The 22,574-nt window shown below is 39.6% G+C and overlaps 3 protein-coding genes and 2 long non-coding RNA genes across 15 annotated transcripts in view; 3 read left to right on the forward strand and 2 right to left on the reverse strand.

Annotated features, from left to right (window-relative positions):
* The first annotated feature begins 218 nt into the window (after nt 1-218).
* Nucleotides 219-5,352, forward strand: LOC149051866 (uncharacterized). The gene is made up of 2 exons (XR_016183501.1): nt 219-741; nt 2,587-5,352. It is a non-coding gene; the product is annotated as an uncharacterized LOC149051866 (long non-coding RNA).
* On the reverse strand, nt 945-7,001 carry LOC149051867 (uncharacterized). The gene is made up of 10 exons (XM_089184325.1): nt 6,894-7,001; nt 6,510-6,608; nt 6,128-6,206; nt 5,943-6,027; nt 5,422-5,547; nt 4,964-5,089; nt 4,783-4,818; nt 2,613-2,673; nt 2,067-2,375; nt 945-1,787 (listed from the first exon to the last, which is right to left on the reverse strand). The coding sequence occupies exons 1-9, from the start codon at nt 6,970-6,972 to the stop codon at nt 2,077-2,079; spliced, it is 990 nt and encodes a 329-aa protein (XP_089040451.1). The 5' UTR covers nt 6,973-7,001; the 3' UTR covers nt 945-1,787; nt 2,067-2,076.
* A 2,829-nt stretch (nt 7,002-9,830) lies between these two features.
* Nucleotides 9,831-22,574, reverse strand: part of LOC149051868 (uncharacterized) — a 55,923-nt gene continuing 43,179 nt past the window's right edge. Inside the window, exons 1-5 of one of the 11 annotated variants that reach the window (XR_016183422.1) lie at nt 20,692-20,875; nt 18,908-19,202; nt 18,605-18,684; nt 17,335-18,311; nt 9,831-10,158 (exon numbers count right to left, since the gene is read on the reverse strand). This is a non-coding gene — a long non-coding RNA (uncharacterized LOC149051868). Of the gene's footprint in view, nt 10,159-16,733; nt 16,840-17,183; nt 18,312-18,604; nt 18,824-18,907; nt 19,203-19,275; nt 19,337-19,504; nt 19,623-20,691; nt 21,095-22,574 lie in introns of those variants that run through there. The other 10 variants (XR_016183420.1, XR_016183405.1, XR_016183445.1 and 7 more) reach the window with 10 other exon arrangements.
* Nucleotides 13,384-15,691, forward strand: LOC149051869 (uncharacterized). Its single transcript, XM_089180605.1, has 2 exons — nt 13,384-14,458; nt 14,619-15,691. Exons 1-2 carry the CDS (start codon nt 13,990-13,992, stop codon nt 15,365-15,367), a joined length of 1,218 nt encoding a protein of 405 aa, XP_089036731.1. The 5' UTR covers nt 13,384-13,989; the 3' UTR covers nt 15,368-15,691.
* On the forward strand, nt 17,410-20,488 carry LOC149051870 (TNF receptor-associated factor 5-like). Its single transcript, XM_089183671.1, has 5 exons — nt 17,410-17,522; nt 17,616-18,074; nt 18,622-18,802; nt 18,980-19,215; nt 19,702-20,488. Exons 1-5 carry the CDS (start codon nt 17,440-17,442, stop codon nt 19,868-19,870), a joined length of 1,128 nt encoding a protein of 375 aa, XP_089039797.1. The 5' UTR covers nt 17,410-17,439; the 3' UTR covers nt 19,871-20,488.

A 22,574-nucleotide genomic window follows, 5' to 3' on the forward strand; every position in this document is an offset into this window, starting at 1 on the left:
TCCTTCTATACCCGAAATGACTACACCTGACCTGGGGTTTTCGTGCTTTGGGAAAATTTCTGTTTCCAATACATTTGCTCCCACTTCCTTTTACACCTTCCCTTTGAATGCTATCTCTGAAACTTAACGAAAACTTACGAAATACTCACCTAATGACCAAGGTTCTTGCAACAACACTACCTGCCATCGTCCTCCTCAATCAGTGTTTGACTCTTTGGACCACATTTAGTATCTGGGCAACCGAGCTCGATTCATGTTCACCGTACTCGAATAGCAATTCGAGTACCATTTCAAACCAACCTCGGTTCAACGAGCTCGAAATGCAGTCAATTCGATTCGAGCTCGACTCAACTATATCGTGCTCGATTAAAAAGACGAGCTCGACGAACTCAATCTGCTCTTATCGACCTCAGTTATTTTTATCGAGCTCAGTTTGCCACGTATTCTATCGAGCACGGTTTGCCTCGCATTCTATAGGTTTCATATCGAGCTCGATTTGGTATCGAGCTCGGTTTAATCTTCATTCAGCAAATGAGAGGTAATCTGGTACCAAGACTTGGGAGGGAGCATGGGACGAGCGAGAGTGGCCATGTTTCTGGCAAATTTGTCGAGTTTAGTTCGTGAATTCGGTACTTTTTAGGAGTATGTTTTCGGTCGAATTCGGAAAAAAAGAAGAAGAGTGACAGAAGAAGAGCAAAGAATGATTTATACTGCTAAGGAGATGAAGGAAATGACACTAAGGTGAGCATTGGCTCTTTACGGGAGGGTGTTCCGAGTTGCTGGTTCATAGTTTGTAGTAACGTTTTGTTCAGTTTCAAACTTAAGCTCAATCTTGGAGTGTACGTTTCTCGGTTATTTTAAATCTCAGTTGTGTAATAAGAAAGTGTCTCCCTCCATTTTACCAGCCCCAAAAACCCCACAAAAAAGTATACATAACAACACGCAACAATACACACATTCTATTTTTATTATATGAGCTCAATACACTTTGATTCGTGTTTCTATTTTAATTCGTCTTTTGTAACAAGGAAAAGGAACAGAACTCTAATGAAATATGAAAATATTTTGGAGAATATGACAAAAAAAAAGTCTGAAAAGCAATGTATGTTCATCCCTTGCAATCAAATATTAAGAAGAATATTATTAACTATACTGAACATATGCATTATCAGAGACCATGGTTGATTGAAATTTCACGAAATTAAGAAAGTGTGGCGGGCTACTGTAATTGTTAATAGAAGCTAAAGTACAGTTCAAGCTGTGTTTATCAGTGAGAGAAATGTATTTTTGAATCCAGATTGATTAAATGTTGCTAGATGAAGACAGATTTGCCAATTTTGTGAAAAGTGAGTAATTTTCAGGAATTGGTTTGATAGTTGAGAGCAAAGAGGTTTCCATTATTAACAGGTCTTAAAATGTTCAATCCAGTTATGAATGTGTTAATAGATCCACCAAAAAGCCATTAAACAACTGCAACAGTTCACTTTTAACAAAATAATCTATGCTTGTTGATTCTACCTTGGTTTTTAAACAGCCTGACCTAGCCCTCTTTATAGACTGCAAAAGCCATATCTTTAATTGGCAGTCATGACAAAAAAACACAAGGAAGACATTTTGGGCTGTACAATTAGACATTATAAAAATGCTAGTTCACTATTTTTAATAACTGAATTGAACATTTTATGACCTGTTCATGAAATTAATACAAGTTGAGGAGGTGAATAATAAATTAACTAATATGAAGTCTGCCATTTTCGTAGTTCTCAATTCCAGGTGCTGTCACAATCCTTCAAAAACAAAATCAATGTATTTACAAATCATCATAGCATTGTTCAGCTAATTATAATTGTAAATCTCTTGTCAGCATGTTTGATTTCAGGAACAAAAGCCAACTGTTACTAGCCTATGTACATAATCCATTTTTGATATTCTTGTTTTTCCTTGACAGACTTTTGATTGAAACCTTTTCACTGTTGCACGCATGACATAAAGAGTTTAAATTTGTGTTAAATGCTGCAGCATTTATCTGTATCACACTTTTACACTCTGTGTACTCATAATCTTACCGAATTTCTCTTATGTTGAAGGGTCCTTTTTTGCCTTCTTTCTCTTGGCTGTTGTCCTCCTGTCCCTCCTTCTTTTCTTTGTACCTTGTTCTTTTTCTTTAATTTCTCTCTCTCCTTTCATTGCCTCATGTTCTTTTTCTACTACTCCAACTGGTATTCCTCCATTCCCTCCTTTATCTGCATTTTCCAATGTTTCTTCTTCATTACTTACTCCTTTTTCCTCTTCCTTTTCTTTTTCCTGCTTTTCTTCTTGATCTTCTTCCTTAGTCCCTTCTTCTTTCTCTGCATCTCCCACAGCTTGGCTTTCATCTATGATCATACAGAAAATGTTGAATTACTTGGTTCTATGTGTTTCTTGTTCACAATTTTTATGTTTAGCTGAAACCCTGAGTTTGTTATTATTCAAACAAAATAATATTTTGTGGGTCACTGTCATATCATGAACTATGTATCACCAGGGGGTGGTAATCGTTCTACAAGCATTTTCATTGGTGGACTAAGAATGCTATTTCTTTTACAGGTTAATGAAAATCAAGGTTTTCTTACCTACTACAGTTGCAGAAAGGTTGCTGTTGTTGTTGGCAGGAAAATTCCCAAAGAAGGACACCTGCAAGTAAAACAAGGGAAGGGAAGTGTGCTGCTCAAAGGAATCCTGCGTAACTATCATAATTAAAATACACATTGTTCCTTTGAGCATCACACCATCCTTCATTGATTAAATTTACAAATTTTAAAACACTTCATACACTTTAAACAGTAAAACTGACTGCTACTATCCATGGAATTGCTTAAACATGCTTGTGAAGAGGGAGGCATGTCTGTCTACCCCAAGTGTCAATGCTCACAAAGAGCCTTGTCCCAAGGAGCTTTTCTGTCTACCCCAAGTGTTGTGGCTAACAAAGTGCCTCATCCCAGTGAGCTTTTCTGTCTACCCCAAGTGTCGAGGCTAACAAAGAGCCTCGTCCCAAGGAGCTTTTCCGTCTACCCCAAGTGTCGCGGCTAACAAAGAGCCTCGTCCCAAGGAGCTTTTCCGTCTACCCCAAGTGTCGCGGCTAACAAAGAGCCTCGTCCCAAGGAGCTTTTCCGTCTACCCCAAGTGTCGCGGCTAACAAAGAGCCTCGTCCCAAGGAGCTTTTCTGTCTACCCCAAGTGTCGCGGCTAACAAAGAGCCTTGTCCCAAGGAGCTTTTCTGTCTACCCCAAGTGTCGCGGCTAACAAAGAGCCTCGTCCCAAGGAGCTTTTCCGTCTACCCCAAGTGTCGCGGCTAACAAAGAGCCTTGACCCAAGGAGCTTTTCCGTCTACCCCAAGTGTCGCGGCTAACAAAGAGCCTCGTCCCAAGGAGCTTTTCCGTCTACCCCAAGTGTCACGGCTAACAAAGAGCCTCGTCCCAAGGAGCTTTTCCGTCTACCCCAAGTGTCGCGGCTAACAAAGAGCCTCGTCCCAAGGAGCTTTTCCGTCTACCCCAAGTGTCGCGGCTAACAAAGAGCCTCGTCCCAAGGAGCTTTTCCGTCTACCCCAAGTGTCGCGGCTAACAAAGAGCCTCGTCCCAAGGAGCTTTTCCGTCTACCCCAAGTGTCGCGGCTAACAAAGAGCCTCGTCCCAAGGAGCTTTTCCGTCTACCCCAAGTGTCGCGGCTAACAAAGAGCCTCGTCCCAAGAGGCCTCTCTGTCTACTCCAAGTGTCAATGCTCATGAAGAGCCACATCCTGAGGAGCTTTTCTGTCTACCCCAAGTGCTAATGTTCACAAAGAGGCTCGTTCCAAGGGGCACTTTTGTCTACCCCAAGTGTGGATGCTTATGAAGAGCCTCCTTCGTAGGGGTATGGTTGACCTTTTACCCCCAAGGGTTGTGTCTGTCCACTTCAACTGTTAATGTTCACAAGGAGACTGGGAATAAGTGGATTTGTCTTTCCACCCCAAGTATTGGCGAGGGGATTTTATAATGTTATTCTCATAGTCAGGGAACAAGGGATGTCAATCTATCCCTATTGCATTAAGTAACATGTCCTCATAATTGTGTACACTTTACATGTTCCCAAATGGTGTTCCTCAATAATTGAAATGAAAACAAGACCATTACTTAACTTGATTTTTTTATGGTTGTGAGACTCATTGTTAGTAGAATTGCTTCTCTAAACTTGCATGTTCCCAAATAATACTCCTCAATAATTTTTATTAAAGCATGACCAAACTTATTGAAATGTAAAACATGAACCTTTTTTTAAGCTAACATGTCATTATATTTAAACATTACATGAATACATGACGCATACCAATGAGGGACCTGTTAGCATGCCTATCCTCCAAGTGTTGTATAAAGGGTAGCATGACCTCATATATTAATTAACAAGCTATTTCTTACTTATTTTGCTAGGACTTAAATCATACAATGTGCTGGTGGGTAAGATTATAGACTTTTCGCAGGCGTGCATGCCATAATCAGCAAGGTAATGTGTAATTCAGTACAAGTCACTTTTTAAGTTTATAGTCTACAAGCTGGCATCATTCTGCTTTTGCTTCAAAATCCCAAAAAACCTGGAGCCAGGATGTGCAGAAAATGGTGTATGCACCATAGTTCACATGGAGCTGGAACTACTTAAGATGGCCACCAGTGCCTTGAGGAATGTAAATCATGCCCCTTGTTTAGGCTATTCTCTAATTAAACTAATTTTACTATTTAGAGACTGTACAAGGTACATGAACCTTACATTCCCTACCTGCGATTGCAGTGATGAAGTTATCTCCTCTTCTTCCTGTTATAAATTTCAAGAGAGAAAAAGTGTACTTTTTAGTTGAAGAATGAGTGAGGAGGTAGCTGCTGTCTTGACAAGAAAGTATTGGCAAGCTGATGTGAAAGTAAATGTTGTTCATTTGCTCCTAATTTAAGGAAGTACTTACTCCTTCTCCTACATCCAGGATCTCATGACCCTGTAATTGCTCACTGTGGCGCACCACTTGCTGCCTTCTCCGTATTATGAAGTGTAGTGGCAGGCCATCAAGAGATCCTGCCCAGTCATAGACTTCCTGCATAATTACAAAGACAAAATATTTGTATCATGTACATGCTGAGTAACAGCTGGAATTGAGGTGGCATTGTTATGGTGGTGGCATAATGCACTCAGGAATCATGACCTAGCCATAAGATAGTAAACAAGGAAAATCCATGAGTGTGTTAGTGAAAGTCATGATCATCTGCTTTTGCCCCTTAGTGAGACTGTACTTAGGGGATTACCAGTGCTTAATTTAGTCAAGTGAATTAATAAACTAGCAGATGGTTATAATTTCAACCTGAATCAGTAGTAATTTCTCTAAAACTGTGACATTCTGGGTACATAAATATGAGTACTCCAATGTACCTGGAATGAAGCATTTGGCCTAAACCGCCTGCCAATTTTCTTATTACCACTGAGGCGAAGGATAATTTTTGTGTAGTCCTCGCCTGGTGGAGGAGATGCAACCCTTTTTTTCCTCTTCTGTCTGACCTAACCAAAAAAAAAATTCAAATATTTCTGAATGTAAACTGGTAAAGGGATTTTTCTGATAACACCCCTCCCCTCCATCTGAAAATTCCAACTGGGAGTAGTTCTCACTGAAATCACCCTTGCTGTTGATTAAACCTGGTTTTCATCAGAATGAACCTCGTGTGAGTGTTTTCAGATTTTAATTAGTGTAATTCAGCTGAATTTGACTCACAAAAAACGTAATTTGGCTAGTTGAATCTAAGTTGTGATTTGCGGCTCCTCTAAGTTCTTGTACTCTCCTTTGGAAATTCAATTGAAATAAGTTCCTTTCCTGTTAGGTATGTAAAGGCATGACAAAATGAACAAATGAATGTATTCACATAATTTTCCATGAAAATGATGCCTTAAGGTTATACCTCAGCAGCATCTCCTTCATCTTTACTTTTGTTATCTTTCTTTTTCCTATCTGTCCTCTGTTCGCGCCGGTGGGCAAGTTGTTCCCTGTGTAAACAGCGTAACATGGTTAATGTGAAGTGTTAAACAGAGGTGTGGTGCATTGCTCTGTTAGATTTCAATAATAGTTCTTAAAAAACAAAATTACCTTTGCAACACAAGTGATTGGATCATCATGGCGACCCTCTCGCATACGCTTCCAAGGCCAGGGTTGTTTGCATCCGATGCTAAAAATGATTCAAGAGAGTTTTTTATTATAGGCCAATTTTAATCTGGATTTTCACCATGTGCAAAGCCTCCTATGAAAATAAGTTTGAGAGTCTGAGACTTGGACCAGCTGTTCGAAATAGAAGACAGGATGAAATTTGCTTGATAATGAAAAAAACCACAGCATTTGTAGGCATTTACACATCGCATTCATTTTTATAGCAGGTTTGGCTCATCATCACCAAATATGTAGTTGTCATAAAGGCCATTGAAAAAAGTGACTCCATAAAAAATCTGAAATCCTCTCTTTAACAGGTTATTACCTTGTATGCGTGCGACAAAGACTGGATTTTGATGAGGAGAGGGCACTAACAAGATGATCTGGTCTTCGTTGACTCTTTCATGTACATATAGCCCAAGGACTGTTTCATGAAAACAACATTTGATCTTTAAATTAGAGTTATATTGCCAGTTATTAGTGTAGTATAGTCTTACAAGCATACAATCATTCTGTTGTGAGTGAATTGCATTTCAAACAGTTTCACATGTAAGGGTTGTTTTGTGTAGTTGGTCAGATGAGCAGAGGCAAGAAGCAGTTTACTTAATCAGCTTTTAGCAATACTGCACATAATTAATAAACTTAACAATGACATAAATTAACAAGCTTTAGGTTTTGACCATAAAGAAAAGTAACTATTTGATCCTACCTTTCCTTCCTTCTTCTGATGAGGTTTCAGCTCCCCAATAGAGCCATTCAGCCTCATTGATGGAACCTACTGCCATCATCCTTTGAAGAGCCCTTGCCAAAGTAATAATAACAATTCCTAGAATACTGTGAAGAATTGTACGTACCTTGCTAAGTCTTTCCCCGCTAAGGAAGGAAATGCGGCAGTCAGGTTGGTGCCGATGACATCTGCGTCCTGGCTCTTTGAGAAAGAAATATCTCTTACTTTTCCCGTGGTCACCATTCGACCCAAATCAGCTTTGCTCGGTACAGCATTCAACCTTTTTTCTAAAAGGACAAAAGTTCTAGAAAGGGAACGAGTCGCGTGGCTCATGTTGACGATCTTGCCGATCTTGCCTGGTAAATCACAGGAGGACTGACAAAACAACCCAACGAGAAATCTGTGTCTGGCAACGCTCTGAAAGCGTGGGGTCAGTATGCGAGAATATAGAAAACTGATGCCACTTAATTAGTAACTTGAACGCCTTTTGTTATTTTCGGCGCGGTGTTTTAAAAGACAAAACTACAAAAGACTTTTATGGCAAGTAAGTGAATGAAGTCACTTATTAACTGTGCTGAAAACGGGCGACCCTAAAAGCCGGAACGGCGGAATGGCGGAAAATGACCCCAAATGCTAAAACACGGAACGGCGGAAAATGACCCCAAATCCTAAAGCACAGAACGGCGGAAAATGACCCCAAATCCTAAAGCACGGAACGGCGGAAAATTACCCGTTGTAACCCTGTTTAGTTACCTTTTGTTATGCAAAATTTGCCATGAGTTTTAGTTTTAGTCGCGGCATAAAAAGTCGCACAGTCGTTCGCGTTATCTGGTCCTGAAATCGTACGAGCAATACGCTCGATGCATGATGCATCGGTAACCGGACGTTTCGCCTAACACCGCGGCCTACCGAAAAAAAGAACCCTCTACCCGTCTAAAATCATTACGTTCAGCCTTAAAGTTTTGATCTCCAGAAATGTTACAAGAATTTAGAGAACAAACTGTAATATAATCTCAACAAGCGCGCATTCCACAAGGTGCCTGATTTTCTCACGAAGGTGACAAGCCGTTCAACCAACTGAAAAAGTTCTACGTTTATTTCTGAATTTTTTATTTAACTACTTTATTAGAAGCTTGTCGAAAGGAAAGTGCGATCTTTTTTCCGCGTTTGTTTTTTTTTTTTTTTAATATCAGCTGCATTTAGAGTTTCGCGGACTTTGCCTTGTTCTCTTTGCTTTGTAACGTTAATGAATAAGTCAAAAGATGATGCAAAACAAGGTGTGATAACTTTTTCCTTTCCTTTGGAGCTATTGTTTTTCTGTTCCTCATTGTGTTGAGTTTTTTGTTCGGGTTTGCGTTCTTTGTTTTGTGACTTGTGAATTCCACAGGTCTCGCGCCGAAGACGAGCCCAAAAAAAGCTGCTACAACAGTTTCTTAGTTGAACTTCGCGCTCACTGTGAACTACGCTCTCGTAATTGAGAAGTCATGAATCTAAATGAATTTATAGATCTACAACGGGGTCCGCGTATGAACTTGATTCAGTGGCTACAACGGCGGTCTCTGTTGGCCGATACGCTTCGGTGTGCTCAATGTAATGAGGACATGGTACTGATACAGAGGAACGGCAATCATGTTGATGGGTACCTTTGGTAAGTCACTGAAGGGCATCTTTGAAAAATGCAAAAGGTCCGCGCAGTGTGTATTACCTCGCTCACTCTATTGTCCTCCTCCAATCTCTCATGATTGGTATTATGGCAACCTCTATCGGCAGAAGGTAATTTAGCGACCAGGAACACCGATGACTGGGCTTCATACAGAGGCATGGAACGCCGTATAAATAACGTCGCCGTGCACCGAATCGTCGTGCATGCTCGACACTTTGTTGATCCTGTTACTGGTGTCCACACACAGGAGGTAGAGTCCTGCTGGAATAATCTTAAGTTAGGGCAAAAAATACGAAGAGGTATGAAAAAAGAAGATCTTCAATCATACCTCGACGAACAGATGTGGCGTCAATGGAGAGGGGGGCCTTACAGGCAAATTATGCAAAATTTTCTGGCAATGTTGCCCTCTCTGTATGCATTTACCAACCCAGCACTTTAATTTGTTCGTTTTAAGGCCACGGGAATCACTTGTAACTTTCCAAAAGCATTTTTTAGAATTACGTTTCTTTCACGGTCGACACACTAGCCTTTCAGCCTCCCTAGATTTCCGCCTTAGGATTTCATATACAATTTGAGTGTAGGTGGACCAAAAATAATGTAGGCGACATATTATGACTTGTTTTTAATTCGAACGAGATTCCTTATGTCAGATTTGATTTTATTACGTTTTCGCATCTTTCCTGTGACCAATGGGAAAGAAAAATGTCAAATCATATTACTAAAGACTGTGTTTGTTCATTTACGTTTTTGAGTCTTCGCAAACTAATAAATTTGATTTTCATTGTCACTCAAAAAGCAATTTTCGCGTAACTCAATCATGATATCCAGTGATCCAGCGGTAACTGTTAAATGTTTTACTTACGACTATTCCATGTTTAATAAAATCTAAAAAACCAAACGTAGCCCCCATGTACGTTTACAGAAGGTCATATCCAAAGCGCTGCTGCTCGATGGACGGCCGTAGGAGGAACTCCAAAAACGATTTGCATATGAATCGAAGATACCGCGGAATTCCAAAAGAAACGCCCTCCCCGAAAATAACTGTTCCCCGAAGTAACGTTAATTTTTTACCTTTCTATTGAACCCCGAAAGTAACCGCCCCTCCGAAAGTAGCGGCCCTTTGAAGATTTACACTCGACTACAATAAATTGATATACGGTCAATTCAAAGATCACTGGACAACCCTGAAGTACTCCAAAGCTATACCAATATAACGTTATTGGTTTTAAGGCACACTATTCTTAAAAACAACATGATTTCAAATACGCACAGAGCTCCTGAAGCGGATTTAATAAGACATTTTTTTTCAGACAGGCGTATGCTCAAATTTAGCCAAGATAACAAATATGAGAAAATTTGCACAGATCTATTTGAAGAAAGGATTATTTTACAAGAAAACGCTTTAAGATCAAAGTTTCTGAACTTGTTTGTCATTTCATGAAACCCTAGGTGGCTAAACGTCTCTACAGGTTCCGCTGAGTTTGTAGAAGTGCTTTTCCAGTCCAAAAACCCGTTGATGATAACATGATGTCTCTTTTGTGTCTGCCGCGGGCGTCTTATCTGCTACCTCCCATGCTCGAGGTGCTATAAACACAACAAGAACAAGCCTTTTAGTATTGATCTTTAAATACAGTAGTAAGTATTAAGGATGACTAACCCTCCCCCAACCCTATCATATATCGGTGTTCCAAAACAATCCAACGGCGGCCATGTTGGTGTAGCAAACCAATCCCGTGGGAGTTGAACTTTTTTCTTCAGTGAACACTTTCTTTAGTTCCAATAGATTTGTATGCAACGTGAGTGGTAACGCTCTATAAGATTTCAAGTAGGAGGCTTTCCTTGCGAGCTCAGACATCTCTTACAGAAACCAGAATAAAGTTATACAGGGAGAAAGTTTTTAGAGAAACTGTGGTGTTGCGTCGGTGGGAGAGTATAGCAGGTACTTTAGTGTTAACAACTGAGTTGAAAACGTAAATTAGCCACCGTAAAGGGTAAAAAAGCTGACGTTTCGAGCGTGAGCCCTTCGCCCTTCGCCCTTCGCCCTTCGCCCTGACGAGGGGCTAACGCTCGAAATGTTATCTTTTTTACCCTTTACGGTGACCAATTTTAGCTCCGGGTATCAGGTGCCCGATTTACTGAAAACACTGTTCAGTAAAAAAAAAGGGGGGGTTAGCTCTTGTCAGTGTTAAAGTGTGAACAATATTAACCTTCAGGGACCGATTCGTATGTCAAACTCCCTGAAAAAGGTTAAGGTATTTTAAAAGGTTTTTTTTAAGCAAATTTTTCTCTTAACGGAGTTTACAGCGTTTCATTTTAAGATAGCTCAAAACAGATTGCCCTTTTTCGAGAAAAGTTCTTCAAATTATTTCTCAAAACAGTTTGGCTCTTCGTAATAAGTATAGTAGTAAACTATACTACTAGTATAAAATTTGGCACAGAAATAAAAGAAACACCATAACATCATTTTTCCCCAGATAATTTAAAAATACAATGCATGTGCACTACAATAAACCTTATTCAAACATGGTGAGGTTTAAAGCTGCAAGCTTGTGGGAACGTGTAGAAAATAAAGTAAACAAAAAAAAAGAAAAAAATTGTCACCATGGAAACCATAGGACACATCCAGTCGTGCCTCCAAAATCGAAAACTAAATCAGTATTATGGTGGGACGGGAAAATATTTAGCTCGAAGTCATGAAGTACGGACCGAACGCAACGAGGTCCGTGTCTCATGATCGAGGGCCAAATATTTTCCCGTCCGGCCCGGACACACTCAGCTACACGAGCCAAAAAAAAGAAATTCTGAAATTTAAACTTTTCCTTTACTTTTTTTTTCAGAGGGCACGGTAACGAATCCTGCAGTATGATTGTTTTTTAACCCGGTCAATATTTTCTTATCTCTGCCCACGGGCCACGGTGACGCCTTCGTGAATCGCTGAGTACATCCCAAATTTCGTTGCCATTTTTATAAATATATCTCGCTTTTCCGTCTGGGTAGTATTTTTAGGCAGACACGTCGGTCACTACCTCAAGCCGATAAATAACTTATGAATCCTCTCTTTTCTCTCTCTCAAATCACTTTGGTTGACAGAAAAATATTGGTTTCAGAATGAATTTGTATAAGCAATAGTGTCATTACGTTGGTTGACAAGCGGCATAAAAACCGTCAGCAGTTAATTTTAATCGTTCACAAAAAGTACCTAAAAAGTTAAAACGTGAGGTATTTGATTACAGTTAAACTGAACGGTGGAATTTTCATTCATTTAATATTTGAATTTTCTCAAACAATTTGTTCGTAGCGAAAGAGCGAGCGAAGTTTTACATTCAGTTCTACAACAAATATACGCTCTCTGTGAGTCTTTCCGGGTCCGTTCAATTTGGACATTTGTACCGTAAATTGCACAACAGAAACTGAAGGAATTTATTGAGAGAATGGCGCATTAAATCCCCTTGGAGTGTGCCATTCGAATTTAGTTATTGTGGAGGAAAGACCAGATTTACACACGACATTGCAGCAAACAAATGAGCAAACTCGCACAACTACAAAATTTAAGAATTTGTTCATGCTGAGCGTGCGTATATCGAGTTATGGATACACGCGGGAAGTTTGGATAGCACGAAAAATGCGTAAGAGTAGCTCGAGGCGCAGCCAAGAGCAATTCTAGCTTTTTGAGTGCTCTCCAAACTTCCCAAGTGCATCCATAACTCGCACAACTTCAAAATTTAAGAATTTGTTCATGCGGAGCGTGAGTAGCTCGAGGCGCAGCCAAGAGCAACTCTAGCTCTTTGAGTGCTCTCCAAACTTCCCAAGTGCATCCATAACTCAACTGATATACGCACAGCTAAAAGCATGAGCAAATTCTTTTATAACAGAGCAACAGCAAGAATCTGCGCAAAGAAACCTTTTATTGTGATAGAGTGCAATTGTGATTGTTCTGGTTTTGGTAAATTTCCAATTAACTGTGTATTTTATTTCCCAGGTTGAACAAATTTAAAAACGACAGTGAAAAACGGAAATTTTACCTTTGAATGTCGTTTATGACCAATTGGTGACTATTTTTTATTCCCAGTGAATGTCTGTCTTTCGGCCAAAATTTGCTCCAGCTGGTCTTACGACAAATTTGCGAAACGTGCAACTTGGGAGTTATTTTCGGCTTTATTTCTGTTGCTTGTTGGATCAAGACCCAAACGGTCAATGCCGATAGAAAAATTGGCCAGTTCTTCTCTGGTTTCTTCCATATTTCAAAGAGAAGGAAAACTGCACCGCAGCTTAACAGGATGGAAACTCTGAAGCCAGGTTGAAAAAAAATGCTCACGTCATCTTATTTACGCACGGGCGTGCGTAAATAAGGATTTTGTTCATAGCGGCTCAATAGGACTAAAATAGGGCAAGCACCGGCGCTGTTACAGAAAAAAATTGAATTTACTCACAATGACCTTCCTCGCCGTTTACTTAATGAACAGAGGTAAATCTTCGTACATGAATGAATGGTCGATGACAGTGAATAATACTTTCCCTTAGGTCATTGAATGTTTTTGAAGGAAACATTGTTGTGACAGTCCTTGCCAAACTAGTTCCGTTGTTTTTCAAATGTTCTTACTTTTTTTTTGTTTCTTTTCTTACGCCCTCTCTAATTGACAGGTGTCTGACAGTGACAGATACTGGTAAAAATAATGTTTCAAAGTTTGTTTGGAAGCCTTTTTAATCACCTTTATCATTACGCAAATGAAAATGTTTCGGTAAGGCATCTCTCTTTAATTTGCATCACCTCTTTTTTAACTACCATTTACTCGTTAAAAAATTGTTCAATTTATGGAAGATCTTGCCGTATTTACAGCCCTAAATCATTCGGGTTCTTTCGGAAAGAATTTCGTCAAGTTAAAAAAAAAAATATGTTATTTACCGGCTAAGGGTTGGTCCTTATGGTGAAAAACTGTGACCTCGGTCTTGAAAATACGATGGCCCACAAGGGACTCGCTGCAAAGAAAAAGAAACGCTGCAAACAAAAAAGTGAACGCTGCAAACAAAAAAGTGAATGCTGCAAACAAAAAAGTGATCGCTGCAAATAAAAAAAAGTGATGGCTGCAAATAAAAAAGTGAATGCTGCAAGCAAAAAAGTGAACGCTGCAAACAAAAAAGTGAACGCTGCAAACAAAAAAGTGAACGCTGCAAACAAAAAAGTGAACGCTGCAAACAAAAAAGTGAACGCTGCAGACAAAAAAGTGAATGCTGCAAACAAAAAGTGAACGCTGCAAACAAAAAAGTGATCGCTGCAAACAAAAAAGAACAGATCATGCGTGCGCATTATGCCCGAGGGACTGGATAGAGTTTTGCTCGTCTCCAGAGCCTACGAGTATTTCCCTCCATTTTTCAAACGTCCGTTCTCGTTGAAAAACTAATCAAAGAGTATTCGTAATGTTTTGTAGCCATTGTGGCATTGGGGATGCTCAAGAGAGTATCTGCGATAATTGTGTGACAGAAAAAGATGTAAACGAAGTGATAAAGCGCTATTTTCATCGTGGCTATCCTTATGACGCTATTGTGGGTCTTCTCAAGAAACGAGAAGGACTTCAAATGTGTGTGCGAACACTGAAGAGACGTCTGAGATGTCTCGGGTTAAAAAGGAAGGGCAATGCAAAGATAATGGACGATTCAGAGATAAGAAATGTCATTCGTGAAGAAATGGAAGGCCCCGGAAGTTTATCAGGTTACAGAAGTATTTGGCACGCCCTGCGATTGCGGCACCATGTTCATGTTCCACGTAATTTGGTCGCAAAAATAATGAAGGAAATTGATCCTGATGGGGTAGAGGAGAGGAGATCTCGAAGGTTAAAGAGAAGAACGTTCAGCTCAAAAGGAGCCAATGCATCGTGGCATTTAGACGGTATTTGTTTTTTACTTCGTAAATCATAGTGGTGTATTGTAAATGTACATGTAGGAATGTAAAATCTTGCATCTAGCCTCATGCCCTTTCCACTTCAAGATTAGTTGGTTAGACGACTTATTTACTTAGATTTCTAATTTACAAATTTTATCTTTTTTAGGATATGACAAACTAAAACCTTATGGTTTCCCTATTCATGGTGCAGTGGATGGCTTTAGTAGAATAATTTTATGGTTAGAAGTAACCCGGTCTAACAATGACCCTAAAGTAGTTGCAGCCTTCTACTTAAAACAAGTAAAGGAACTAGGTGGTTGCCCTTTGCTCCTGGTGACTGATTGTGGCTCAGAAAACGGTATTGCAGCTTCTATTCAGTGCATGTTTCGTACCAATGATCAAGATGAACTGGCCGGTGTGAAGTCTCATAGGTACTGCTCATCACCTGCAAATCAACGAATTGAAGGGTGGTGGTCCTTTTTCAGGCGAAATAGATCAAACTGGTGGATAAGCCTTTTCAAGGACATGGTTGATTATGGATTGCGTTGTGTGGGAAACACTCTTCACATGGAGTGCTTGTGGTTCTGTTTTTCAAAGCTTCTTCAGGATGACTTGGACAAAGTGAAAGATCATTGGAATAGTCACAAGATTTCCAAATCTCCGTATAGTTCTGTTCATGGGGTACCAGATGTTATGTACTTCCTACCAGAATATCATAGACATGAAGAATGTCTAGTTTCTGTGCCAGAACAACTAGTGGAGGATATGGATGTGCATTGCCAGAGTGAGAGGGAAGACAATATCTACCTTGAATACTTTGAATATATTTTGGAAACTAAAGGCTGGGTTTACCCTAGTACACCAAGAGAGGCCATAAGATTATATCAGCACATAACAGAATTGCAGAATGATTAACTGAAAAAAAAATTAATGACTTGGGACATTTCTTCTACAGCGAAGCAATTCCTGTGTGAATTGAATGTGATATTCAAAGGCTTGTCACTTATCAGTCTATTGAATCAAATAACTAAAGATGACGTTGTAAAATTGGCATAACTTTTTTAATGTTTCATCAACACAACAGTTAGCATGCATGTTAAGGCCACCATCCAAAGTCTGAAAATTACATTCAATTTGATAATTTTATTACAGTATTAACAATCAATACTACCAAGGTGTAACATTTTGGCATGTAAAAGCTTTGATCTGCACATATGAATAAATAAACATTACTTGAAATTTGTGGTTATCAATATTGTTCTATAGATCACATTTTCTAAAGCCACAAACAGTGGGAAAGGACAGCAGTCAGTTTGCATTCCAAGGGATTATTGAGATATGGACAGTGGAAAGGCTTCCTTGACAGAAATCAACATGTCCCAGAATGGCTGAAATATAAACACCACTTTTTTGTTTGCAGCATTCACTTTTTTGTTTGCAGCGTTCACTTTTTTGTTTGCAGCGTTTCTTTTTCTTTGCAGCGAGTCCCTTGTGGGCCATCGTATGAAAATGCTGCATATACATCAAGACCTCGATCATAGTTTTTCACCATACAAACCTTCCGGCCGGCAAACTGACATTTATTTATTTTTTCAAGTCATAACAAGAAACTCCCAATTTCTTGAAAAACGGCTTTTTCCTGACCGGCTTAAGTCAACCCGTCCGGCCCTGTACACGTCAGCTTTAACTGTGGTTTTCTAGGGGATTAGGCGAGCGGGGCCAGACGGGTCATACGATAATTACGAATATGCCTCAACTGCACGCGCGAGATTTGTATCACAAGTTGCCGGTTTTCATTGTCACTCCATCGTCAAAACGTACAACAAATAAAGTCAAGAATCAAAAAGACATAAAATCCTGTAGCCGTCTTCAGCGGACTTATAATCATCTATATGAGTACTTATTCTCATACTAGGACTGTTCAGATCGCGAAATCTAAGCGGATGTCACTTTTTTTTAAACCTACGTGACAGCATTCTTGGCCGCCATTTTAATGTCGCTTCGCGCCAAAGCTTAGAAATTCAATCTTGCTTTCTCACAAGACGAAAAACCCTAACAAGCTGGAAATTTGTAAAAAGTAAGTCTTCAACAGTTCTTATAACTAACCGAACTAAAATCTCAAAGGGATTGATAATTCCTTATTTTCTAATTTTGAAGACGTGACGTGAAAACCAGATAAAGCGCGCTCGCGACTGAAACTATTCATAGGCTTCAGCGTGGCATCCCCTCAGTGAGAATGTCATTATAGAGGACAGCCATCGATAATGGAGTGGGTTAATAATAACAATAGCAATCTTTCATCAGGAAAATTTCATTACATCACTGTGGTTTTCAGAAAGGTCCTAGGAGACTTGGCAAGAGACTTGGGAACCCCTTTAGAAGACGACCTAAACAAAGGAAATTCATTAATTAACCGCACAACGGAAATGTTGACCTTTAAAAGCTAATCATACTCTAGTTGTAATCTGAGGTTAATTGAGCAGCTTATACTATAAAGAAGGAAATTTTTACTGTGAAAAAACGTCATCGAAGATCTCATATTCCGTAAAATGCCCCATCAAAAGGGATTGATAATTTCTTATTTTCTAATTTTGATGACGTCACGTGACTGAAACTCTTTCGAGCCTTTAGCGTGGTGTCCCCTCCGTGAAAATGTTATTATTACAAAGGACAGACATCAATAATGGAGCAGGTTTAGGTAAGAGACTAAGGAACCCCTTAACGTGACGACCTAAATATGAAGGACTAAGCCGACTAGACAAAGCATCCCATTAAATTCACGACCTTAATGAAGATTTCAATAATAAGGGTACCAATTACCGCCAATACCAGCACCTAAACAAAGGAAATTAATTTATTAACCGCACAACGGAAATATTGACCTTTAAAAGTCACACCGTTGTCATCAGAGGTTATTTGAGCAGCTTACACTGACAAGGAAACTTTATTACGACAGACCGTGATCGAAAATCCTTTAGTCCGTAACAATGTCTCATCAAAAGACCGAAGTGGTTTCCAAGTCCAACGAATTAACTTTTCTGAGGACAGTGGATTTGGAATGCTGTATTTGGTGAGTTGAATATCATTGCTAGCTGTCATATTTTGCCATCGTTTTTGTTACCGCTCATTTCCAGTGCTATTATACCGCCACATTCCTTTTCAGTTATACCATCGTGTCAAGGCCCGTTACCCTTGCCTGCGGGCACTCTGGCTGCAAAAATTGCATGGAAACTTGGGCAGAATCGACAGCCACACCGTTGTGTCCCCAGTGTCGGGCAACGTTCCGAAAAGAAGAGCTGAGGTTAAATGTGGCAATGGATAAGGCGACCCGAGATTTGCCTGTTAAATGTAACAGCCAAGGCTGCCAGTGGAAGGGCAACTATAGCGATGCCAACGATCACCTCAGACATTGCCCAAAAGTACGAGAGAGGTGCCCCAACGAAGGATGCCAGCACGTGGCGGCACGGGAAGAAATGACAGCACACGCTTGCCCAAAAGAAAGGATCGCATGTTCAGGATGCCAACTGAGCGTAACCAGGGAAAGACTCCAATTCCACCGTACATCTTTATGCAGAAACTCTGCAGTTCTATGCCCCTTGAGATGTGGAGCATCATTACCACGGTATGTTGTATTAATTAGGATAATTCAGCATTGCGATATTTTGGTGTTAGGCGATTGTCATAAGTGAAGTATTTTTCGGTAATTTTTAGCATGAATTGCAGTATTGCTGTATTCTCTTATCATTTCAATCGTCAATAGCAGGTGACAAACTTATCCTTCTGTTATCCAAATCGAGGACTACGAGCAGTCCTAACTTGTGTCTGGTGCCACGCGATCAGCTGCATTCCTTAAAAATAACTGACAGAGAGGAATTAAATTTCATAAGCAAGAAACGATTTGAGAAACAGAAATAATGCCTATTTTTCAGTGGGGATCTAAGAGAGGGGCCTAGTGATACTTCCAATTACTTTAAGTCCCCCTGACGACCGCTCTCCCCAAAGCCCCAAAGTTTATATCAAGGTCAATTAATCTACAGAGCCAATTGGCGTGACCCTTGAGGTGTCATGTTTTTCCCACTTTTTTTTTTTTATCAAACCACTGTTGGAATATATGATACCAGTCAAAATGGAAGATCTAGAACTAACACATACCTCTTTTTGAATTTTAGAATGAACATCAACCTACATCTACACAAATGCCCAGAGAAGGCTTCAATGTGCCAAGTACCTGGCTGCAAAAAAATTGTGAAAAAGAAGGACATGAATGTCCATTTGAAGGAAGCAAGTACCTCGCATTTTGCGCTCCAATCAGGAGAAATCAAACGACTGCGAGGAATAATATACTACAAGGTAAGCTGCCTTTTCACCAACCTAAAAATCAATAAAACATGCACTCTTTTAAATGCCAAAACCAGCGAAGTAAGTGGAAAAAAGGATGGCAACTGTTGCATTTACCTTCAAAATCTTACATTGAAAATCTTTTTCTGGTGCATTTCATAATATCCATAAAATCCATTTCTGTTTCAGAAATGCAACATAGAACCCATAGAGCCCAAAGTGGAAAGGGTTGTCTCCTTTTGCTGGAGAATTCCAAATTTTGTGGAGAGCAGGAGACAACAAGCTTCAGATGCCATTGGAGACAAGCCCCTTACAAGTGGGCCATTTATAGATGACAACTGCAGATGGAGAGGACTGTACTCCGGACAACAAAAATTGTTCCTGCAGCTGCTCTCAGCATCCCATCCAGTTACTGGGGAAATTCAGTAAGAACTTTAATTATTTCATGCAGAGTGTTTGTGAGTGCACTTAAAGGAAAATGCTACCTTTGCCTTCTTTCATGTCCCAAGAGTGACCAACACTATTTTCATCACAAATCGAATTATACTAAACCAGGAGAAAAGGTTATGAGAATTTGTTCATAGATTGTCAAAGGGAAATTGATATTATGTTTGGAAAAAAATCACCTTTATAACTAAGGGGGCTTTTGAAGAAATGATGCATAACACTAAATTTGCTGTCTGTGTGTTGCATGAAAAAAACATTTCATTGTACCTATTTGTATATGACTGTGCCAGAACTAGAACTAGAACCAGAACTACAAAATACATGTGTTCAAAGCCGAACCCACCCATGTACTACTCCTGTTTAAGCTGAGAGACAATACGGATATCTGGCATAAAAATACACAATGATTGTTGAGTGGAACAATGTTATGATATGTAAATATATATTCTATTTTCTTTTTGAAGAATTGTAATGGCCCCTGGAAGTGACAATGAGCAAGTGCTAGACTCGGACATAGTGTCCCTGAAGGAAGGAGAAATGTGGGGTAGGAGAATACCAAATGTGGACAGTCTACTGGACGGAAATGGCAGCCTTGATGTTAAATTTATTATTTACTACTTCAACTTGTACTAATTTCATGAACAGGTCATAAAATGTTCAATTCAGTTATTAAAAAAAGTCAACTGGCATTTTTATTAACCTCTTACTTAACAGTCATAAATTTCTTGCTTATTTTTTGTCATGACTGCCAATTAAAGATATGGCTTTTGCAGTCTATAAAGAGGGCTAGGTCAGGCTGTTTAAAAACCAAGGTAGAATCAACAAGCATTGATTATTTTGTTAAAAGTGAACTGTTGCAGTTGTTTAATGGCTTTTTGGTGGATCTATTAACACATTCATAACTGGATTGAACATTTTAAGACCTGTTAATAATGGAAACCTCTTTGCTCTTAATATTTGATTGCAAGGGATGAACATTCATTACTTTTCAGCCTTTTTTTGGCAAAATTTCATACATCATTATACATCCATATATGGGGCTTTATTTTTCAGTGTATCACCAGTAACATGCATAATTAAGTATGGGGCTGTGCGGAAATTTTTCCCTTTTTTTTTGTCATATTCTCCAAAAGATTTTCATATTTAATTAGAGTTCTGTTCCTTTTCCTTGTTACAAAAGACGAATTAAAATAGAAACACGAATCAAAGTGTATTGAGCTCATATAATAAAAATAGAATGTGTGTACTGTTGCATGTTGTTATGTATACTTTTTTGTGGGGTTTTTGGGGCTGGTAAAATGGAGGGAGACACTTTCTTATTACACAACTGAGACTTAAAATAACCGAGAAACGTACACTCCAGGATTGAGCTTAAGTTTGAAACTGAACAAAACGTTACTACAAACTATGAACCAGCAACTCGGAACACCCTCCCGTAAAGAGCCAATGCTCACCTTAGTGTCATTTCCTTCATCTCCTTAGCAGTATAAATCATTCTTTGCTCTTCTTCTGTCACTCTTCTTAATTTCTTTCGAATTCGACCGAAAACATACTCCTAAAAAGTCCCGAATTCACGAACTAAACTCGACAAATTTGCCAGAAACATGGCCACTCTCGCTCGTCCCATGCTCCCTCCCAAGTCTTGGTACCAGATTACCTCTCATTTGCTGAATGAAGATTAAAGATTAAACCGAGCTCGATACCAAATCGAGCTCGATATGAAACCTATAGAATGCGAGGCAAACCGTGCTCGATAGAATACGTGGCAAACCGAGCTCGATAAAAATAACTGAGAGCAGATTGAGTTCGTCGAGCTCGTCTTTTTAATCGAGCACGATATAGTTGAATCGAGCTCGAATAGAATTGACTGCATTTGGAGCTCGTTGAACCGAGGTTGGTTTGAAATGGTACTCGAATTGCTATTCGAGTACGGTGAACATGAATCGAGCTCGGTTGCCCAGATACCAAATGTGGTCCGACTCTTTTCCAGTCTTTCTCGTTAGTACTGTTACCGAGCTCGATTAGTAATCGTACTCGATTAGCAATCGAGCTCGACTTGTAGTTATCGAGCTCGATTATCAAACGTCGTTTGCTTATCGAGCAGGAATGGTAATCGAGTACGACAAATCGATATCGAGCTCGGTTGCCCAGAAACAAATATTGATCCGGATGTTGGCTAGGCATGCCGACAAAATCGTAAGTAAAGGTGTTAATACATGGTACAATTGGTCTTAACGGTGTGTTGGGCTTGCGTAGACTAGGTAAGCCGTACATCCTAGGTGGCTGTTTGTGCCTAGGTTAGATCTTGTTGCAGATGGTTTCTGATAGACATCCACTTCGTTTCAAGCTTGAAAAAAAGTGTTATCAGCTTTCCGCTTTTCTATTTCGCTTATTTATTTTAATAGAAGACGACCGTCCAAGTGCGCAAATAATGCATTAGGTTAAGCTGGAACAACAGGAAGCGTTAGATCCTAATACATTTTAGCTAAGGAAAAGCGATACTAAAACTCGGTGCGTTTATAGTTCCAGTGCCCGTTGCGTTATATTAAAATGACTCACCTGATTGCCTTTAACTTTGTCTTTTTCTGCTTCAGTCTCTGAGTCAGGTCCCGTAGAAATCTGGAGGTATTCATATTACCGCTCTTTTGGTTATTAGAGGAAATAACTCTTTTTGTGACACAATGAAATTTTCCAGTTGCTGGTCTAGTTGTTGAGAAAAACAGGTTTATATACTGCATCTGTCCATCATGGTTAACATCTGATGTAAGTTAACTCTGTGTTCAGTAAAACAGTGGTATTCTTGTCGATACTTTTTACCCATGTATTTTTCCATCCCCACTTTTCTATTCGCATTTTTCCATTCACATTTTCTCATCCGTTATCTGCATCAGCCATCTGCAGTCATCCGGTCGTCGTTTTACCGACACCGAAAACATCCTGGTCGTGTAAACATCTGATTTCCATTGCACATTGAGATCTTTGCTATTTATCTGGGTTTTAAACTAGACTGTAGATGGGGAAAGATAACAGGAGGGAAGAGTCCTTAGGTGAAAGTAAAAAAAAGAATCCTGGCTGTAAGCACAAAAATTAAGGAGACTTGATGCGGAAAGGTTAAAGAAATTCACCGAAACGGTTATGAACTCTTTGTTGAAGCGACACACTCAATTAGCAACCATTAACGAGCTCTGCCGCAGCGCGCTTAGCCCGCCTTTTGCATGTGGCCACTCAAAGGCATGGACTATTGGCAAAGCTTGGAAGCAAAAAAAGACAAAACCAAACAAACAAACAAACAAAAGCATGTTGTGTTATTACACGGATGTGCCTTCGTTTAAGGAAT

Source organism: Pocillopora damicornis, chromosome 1 (assembly GCF_964200805.1).
Source record: "Pocillopora damicornis chromosome 1, jaPocDami1.2, whole genome shotgun sequence".
NCBI classification, from domain to species: Eukaryota; Metazoa; Cnidaria; class Anthozoa; order Scleractinia; family Pocilloporidae; genus Pocillopora; species Pocillopora damicornis.